This window comes from Camellia sinensis, chromosome 15, assembly GCF_055761805.1.
Source record: "Camellia sinensis isolate YWXY chromosome 15, ASM5576180v1, whole genome shotgun sequence".
Lineage (NCBI taxonomy): Eukaryota > Viridiplantae > Streptophyta > Magnoliopsida > Ericales > Theaceae > Camellia > Camellia sinensis.
Genome location: NC_138975.1, coordinates 46,563,239 through 46,570,704, shown reverse-complemented (window position 1 = coordinate 46,570,704; position 7,466 = coordinate 46,563,239). Strand labels below are relative to the sequence as shown.

The following is a 7,466-nucleotide window of genomic DNA, read 5'->3' as shown; positions in this document are numbered from 1 at the left end:
TCAACGTCAAGTCACATAACAGCTAGCTTGTGTGTCCGTCACTCACTCTCCCCTAGTTTACACACTTAAAACCTATTCCAAATTGGAAACAAAATCTTACACTATCTAAAACTCTACTATTTCCTAAAACCCTAAGACCGAGTCCTATAAATACATACATAGCTTTAAGAAACATTCACATCAATATTTTTTCATGAACACAAACAACAAACAATCTTGTGAAGATGGTGTCGATGAAGAGGAAGCACGAGGAGTTCAAAATCAAGAAAAGTGTCTATGGCGATGGAAACAAGTGGTTCAGTGGGTCCATCATTGGAAAATCAAGCAGCGGACCGGTTTATTTGGCGACTTTGAAGAAACCCAAATGGAGACTCACCCACTTGCCTGTACTAATGGCTGTGAAGTCCGCAGAGGTTTCTGATTCGGCGTTGCTTCAGAGGGAAGCAATTGTTCTTAGCAACCTCCATGCTTGTCCCTATATCTATCGGTGCTTTGGGGAAGAGATTTTGACCGGAACCCTAGCTGATTTGATTAAGAAAAGTGGCGGTGAAGGATTGCCTGAATCTGATGTTAGGCGCTATACAAGGCATGTTCTTGAAGGTCTTGATTGTGTTCATAGCTGTGGGTATGTTCACCATGCTCTGAAACCTGAGAATATCATAATTGTTCCTATCATTACTGGCACTGAATACGTTGCAAAGATTGGTGATTTTGGGTTGGCAAAGAGAGCAAAACAGATGAGGAAGATGATGACGATGTCAAAGTCTTGTAAATTCAGAGGAAGTCTTGGGTATTCGTCGCCAGAGACAGTGGTTGATAAAGGGCTACAACAAGAGTCTCCATCTGATGTCTGGGCTCTTGGGATGATTGTGTTTGAGATGTTAGCTGGGAAGTCTGTGTGGGATGGAAAACAAGATTCAGATGTTGAGGACATTCTCTCTGAGATTGGTAAAGGGCATGGATTGCTCAAACTGTTGGACAATCTTCACTGTATTTAAAAGAATTAATTCTATTGTGTACACAACAACAATTAGAATTTAAAGAAATAAAGAAAAGGAGAGAATTTGTTTGATTACAAAAATCAAACTCGAAATAATAAATAAATAAATAAAACCACAGATTTTATTTTGTTACAAAAACAAAAATAAAATCTGATTAAATAAACAAATAAAAACAGAATAAAATTAAACAACTTACTTGGTTAATTGATCTGAATTACTTTTCTGATCAAGTCCAGTGTTTAACACTGCGTCCTTAAGACAGATTCGTCCTCTCCATGGTGCTTTCAGAATTTGGACGTCTATCTCCCAGGATGAAATGATCTTACCACAAACAATAGCAGCACTACAAATTGTTTGCCTTACGAACACACTAAGTGTTTACACTCTTTCTTTCGGAAATAAAATGCAGCAAGATGAAGAATAAAATTTGCAGAGGATGGAGTACAAAAATTGGAATGTAATCCAAATGGGAGGCTAGTCTTTTTATAGATGTAAAGGTGGCTTTTGGTTTTGAATTGAACAGGTATGAAACCTGTTAGATTCAAATTTAAACAGATTTGAATCTGTTTATTCAAACAGATAGAAACGGGAAGGGCTCTGTTTGGATGAGCAATATATCCAAAACAGTTTAATTCTGTTTGAAAACGGGAAGGGCTCTGTTTGGATGAGCAATAAATTCAAAACAGTTTAATTCTGTTTGAAAACGGGAAGGGCCCTGTTTGGATGAATAATAATTCCAAACCAGTTTAATTTGAATTCTGGATTTTATTTTAATAAAAAATAAAATTAAATTCAAATGTTTTTGGCCCAAAAAGATTAGAAGCCCAACCGAACCATGCACCCGCGCCCAAGCCCAGGCCCAGCCCAGCCCGCCCGATCGGACGGACGGCGGCGGCGGCGCGCGCGCGTGTGTGGTGATTTTTGGGTCCAATGGGTCTAGCCCATTTTGCCCATAACCTCTCCCTCCAAAACACTTGGGTACCCCTTGGGGCACACCCCAAGTATCTCACCCTAAGCCTTATAAACCCTTTCAAAACTTCCCACCAAATCAATGTGGGACAAGCCAATTTACCACCTTAAGTAATTTCCACCAAAACTCCATTTCCATGGAGCACACTTTGGCTTCAATTTTTCATTCACTCGGTAATGGTTTTGAGCAACCAAATATACCACGTGAATCACAACGCGGCATAGAACGCGTTACCACTTTGACCCGAGTAAATTGACACTCGGGGCCCACCTAAAAAATAGACCGAACTTAGGAAAAAATTCTGGTTTTATCTAGAATTTTATAACCGTTTCCAACAATCCCCCACATGAATGGAATTTGATGACAACGGAAATGCAACAATATGCAGACTTTAACGAAAGAGTATAAGTCGAAAATATCTTGCAATAGGATAGGTAGTTTTCGGCTTTGAACCTTCCCTAGTGATAACCTATCGGACTTACTGGCTAACCAATGGACGCGATGCCTTGAATTGTTCAGCCGTTTGTGTAAGCCAAGACAATAGATTTCACACAAAATATCTTCTAACACATCGTGGTTCTCACTGTTGTGCTCATTTTGGCCTTGAACGCGCCTGGTTTTCATAAGTGTTTCTAGAGAATTAGCCTTTTCATTCTCATAGAACCGGCCCCAGTTCAACACTCATATAGGTGATTCTTATTGTGAGTATCTCCTTATACTCGTCTTGATTTTATGCCTTAACCAAGATATAAGTAATCATTAAAAGCAAAGCTTATCCTTATACCCCTGCATACAACATATGTTGCAGATATCACTCTCACCATAGGAATGGGTAGGGAATTTTTAATCCCTTGGTGATTTCTGGTGAGCCATACATAACTTAGTTGTCCCTTTGAACTTAGTTCTTGGGATCTCCAGTCATATAAGTAGGGTTACCATTATGACGACTCTTATGTAATAGGCTTTAATCCCATCCCCTTCGATGAACTATACACTAGCTCTTTTGTCAAACCTTTTGTTAACGGATCCGCAATATTCTCTTTAGATTTTATATAATCTATTGAGATTATTCCGTTTGACAACAATTGCCTTACGGTATTATGTCGACGACGAATATGTCGTGACTTACCATTATACATATGATTCTGTGCCCTGCCTATTGCAGATTGACTATTACAATGAATGCAAATAGCTGGCACAGGTTTTGGCCACATTGAAATGTCTTCTAAGAAGTGACGAAGCCATTCTGCTTCTTCTCCTGCTTTGTCCAAAGCAATGAACTCGGATTCCATTGTGGATCGTGCGATGCATGTTTGTTTGGTGGATTTCCAAGAAACAGCAGCGCCTCCTAAAGTAAAGACATATCCACTAGTGGATTTTGAATCTTTAGTATCCGATATCCAATTTACATCACAATAACCTTCAAGTACTGCTGGATATCGAGTAAAGTTCAAACCATAATCACGGGTGAATCTTAGATATCTAAGAACCCGAATGATCGCTTTCCAATGGTCTTCTCCAGGATTACTAGTGTACCTACTCAATTTACTGATAGCATAAGCTATATCAGGACGAGTACAATTCATTAGGTACATTAGGCTTCCAATGATTTGGGAGTATTTTAACTGAGACACTGCATCTCCTTTATTTTTTGATAAATAAAGACTGATGACTACAGGTGTTCTAGCTAAATTCAAATCATCCTTGATAAATTTATCAAGAATTTTCTCAATATAATGAGATTGAGATAATGCATATCCGTCAGATGTTTTAGTAATTTTCATTCCTAATATAATATCTGCGACCCCCATATCTTTCATATCAAATCTTTTGTTAAGCATTTGCTTAGTTGATTTGATCATGTTTTGACTGCTTCCGATGATAAGCGTGTCATCCACATAAAGACAAACTATGACATATCCTTGGTCAGTGTTTTTAACATAGACGCATTTGTCACATTCGTTTATCTTAAACCCATTAGTAAGCATTGCATGATCAAATTTTTCATGCCATTGCTTAGGTGCTTGTTTTAATCCATAAAGGGATTTTACAAGTCGACAAACTTTCTTTTCTTGCCCTGATACTACAAACCCTTCGGGTTGTTCCATATAGATCTCTTCATTTAGATCACCATTTAAGAAAGCTGTTTTAACATCCATTTGATGTATTTCTAAATTAAACAACGCTGCTATAGAAATAAGCATGCGAATGGATGCTATTCTTGTCACAGGGGAATATGTATCAAAATAGTCCAGACCTTCCTTTTGTCTGTAACCTTTAACAACAAGTCTTGCTTTATACTTGTCAATTGAACCATATGCTTTCATTTTTCTCTTGAATATCCATTTATATCCAAGAGGTTTAGAACCTGGTGGAAGATCCACCAATTCCCAAGTATGATTCTGTATAATGGATTCAATTTCATTATTAACAGCCTCTTTCCACAAAGGTGCTTCAGGACCTGTCATTGCTGCCTTAAAGCTTTAAGGTTCATTTTCTAACAAGTATGTCAGAAAATCTGGACCAAAGGATTTTGATGTTCTAGCTCTTTTACTTCGTTTTGGTTCATCATTAGTTAAATCCTGTTGGTCGAGACTATTACTAGTCTCTTGTGTTTGATTGTCATTAGTCTCTGGACTTTGTGTAGAATCATAAGTTCGTTTCTGTGAACTTAATTCCTGTCCTTTCTTGTAAGGAAAGACATTTTCAAAAAACACAGCATTCCTTGACTCTATAATAGTGTTCACATTTATATCAGGTATTTCTGATTTATAAGTCAGAAACCGATATGTACTACTATTCTGAGCATAACCAATAAACACACAGTCTACTGTTTTTGGTCCAATCTTAGTCTTTTTAGGAACAGGTACTTCAACTTTTTCCAAACACCCCCACACTTTTAAGTATTTGTAGGAAGGTGGTCGACCTTTCCACAATTCATAAGGAATGCTTTTGGTTTTCTTGTGGGGTATTCTATTAAGAACATAATTAGCAGACAATATTGCTTCCCCCCACAAGTTCTGTGGTAAACCTGAACTTAGTAATATGGCATTCATCATTTCTTTTAGGGTTCTATTCTTCCTTTTAGCAATTCCATTTTGCTGTGGAGAATAAGGGGCTGTAGTTTGGTGAATAATGCCATGTTGTGCACAAAATTCATTTAATGGTGCATCATATTCACCACCCCTATCACTTCTATTATAAATCAATGAATTTTTTAAAACAAATTCAAAAAAAAACCAAAATAATTATGACTACTCAAGTCAGAATTAATGTTTTGACAAAATCATATCCTCATAAAAAATTTTGCCTAAGAATCAAACAATTCAAAAACCCATTTGATTGTATACATTCTTGCAACTCAATAACAAATAAATGTCACTGTCATAAACATATTTGTGACCGAAGAAAATTAAATTATCTCAACTAATGTAAGAGATACACCCCCATATTAATAAAATGGTTCATGGTTTAACAAATTCTATTACGCAAGTAAAATAATTATTAATGACATCTTATGTCACATAATTCAATAATCAACATAAAAGATTTCTTAAATTACTTCCCAATTAAACGGACCGATATAATTACATACATCTTCATATTTAAATTTCTCTGGTGTTTAAACACCCATTCAAAATTGATTAGAAATATTCAAATTAACCTGCTTATGTCCTAAGTCGACATAACAATTTATCATTCCAAATCACTAGAAATTATTGTTAAGAAATAACTTGAGTTGATATTATACATGCATATCAAACGCATCAACTAAAAATAATGAATTAACAAAATAAATTAATCATGCACGATCCCATCACTTGTATCATGAAATAAAAGGATTCTCAACTCATAAATAAAATCCAACGCATTTAAACTTTAAACTTGAAAATGATAAAACATACCTTCATTTAATAAGTTTGATTTGTACATAAATAAACAAATTAAATATGCATAAAAACGTTCTTGTGAATATATATATATATATATATATTTTCCAACTCAAGTGCAGAAACAATTCAAGACTATGAATCCACATTGTAATAAAACTAAAATTAGTTAATTAGTTTGTAAAACTAATATTTTACTCCAGAAACAAATTCTCCCATGTACTACGATAAAGTCAAAAGAACTATTAACAAAATTAATTTTCTAGTTACTAAAACCACAAAATAGATTATAAAAATAATTTTATTTTCTACGTTACTAAAACTAGAAAATAAAATACCACAAATTAATTTTCTAGTTACTAAAGCCAGAAAATAAATTATAATACAAAATAATTTAATTTTCCTTGCTACTAAAACTAGTAAAATAAAATACCGAAATAATATCTGATTACAAAAATCAGAAAACCAAACCACAAATTAATTTTCTAGTTACTTAAACCAGAAAATAAATTATAACACAAAATTATTTTATTTTTCTTGTTACTAAAACTAGAAAATACTGTAATTTTATTTTCCTAGAAAATAAAATACCACAAAACTATCTGATTACATAAATCAGAACAAACACAAATTAATTTCCTAGTTACTAAAACCAGAAAATAATTATAATAACAAAATAATTTTATTTTCCTTATTACTAAAACTAGAAAAATAAAATATCACAAGAATTTTCTGTAATACCAAATAATATTCTGAATTGTTAATGACACCAGTATCGTACTACTAGTTGTTGTCAAAGAAAAGAGACAGTATATTACTACTATCTGTCAAATAGCATAAATCACTATTTGTTTTTCCAACCAGAATATTAATTTGAAAACACAGAAAATTAAATACAATGAAGATACCCAAAAAGGATTCTGTCTTAAGACAAACTACCCAATCAGAGTGAGGTATCAGAGGAAGCAATGGACTTTTTGAAGGGTTGTTTTGCTGGAAAAGCTATGGATAGATTGACTACTCAGATGCTCTTGAATCACCCTTTTGCGGCTGGATTGGGCGAGGATAGCGAAGACGATGAGGAAGAATTATCAGTGGAGGATTCCGAGGAGAACGATTGCTCGCCATCGTCGTCATTGTCATTGTCAGATTACGAGTCTGATGATTGGAACTTGAGGGTCAAGAAACCAAACGTGGATGAAGAGGCAATTAGTGTTTGCTCATTGTTGTCATACGAATACAATGCTGTGGATGATGATGAACACGGTTCTTCTTGCGTTTCATATGATTGGAGTAACATGCCCTTGGAGACTGAGGAATTGCAAGAAGTCGATAGGCCATTGTCACTGTCAGTTTGTTATTAGGATTATGAACTAGTTCTTCTTCATGGGTGTGTGTAATCCACTATAAAATATGTCTGATAGGGTAGAAAATTTGTAGGACAACATTATTGCTATTTTGAAAAAATTAAATCAATTGACATTGGAATCCTATCATTTTATACTAAAATATTTAGCATTGTGGCTTATATATTTAAAAATGTGATTGTCACATTATTTTGATTGAGTTTTACAAGAAAAACAATGACAAACAATTTCTATTAAC

General features: G+C 34.6%; 1 protein-coding gene across 1 annotated transcript; it reads left to right on the top strand.

Annotated features, from left to right (window-relative positions):
- The first annotated feature begins 224 nt into the window (after positions 1 to 224).
- Positions 225 to 7,225, top strand: LOC145812970 (mitogen-activated protein kinase kinase kinase 20-like). The gene is made up of 2 exons (XM_082908226.1): positions 225 to 990; positions 6,792 to 7,225. Exons 1-2 carry the CDS (start codon positions 225 to 227, stop codon positions 7,223 to 7,225), a joined length of 1,200 nt encoding a protein of 399 aa, XP_082764352.1.
- Positions 7,226 to 7,466: the final 241 nt, after the last annotated feature.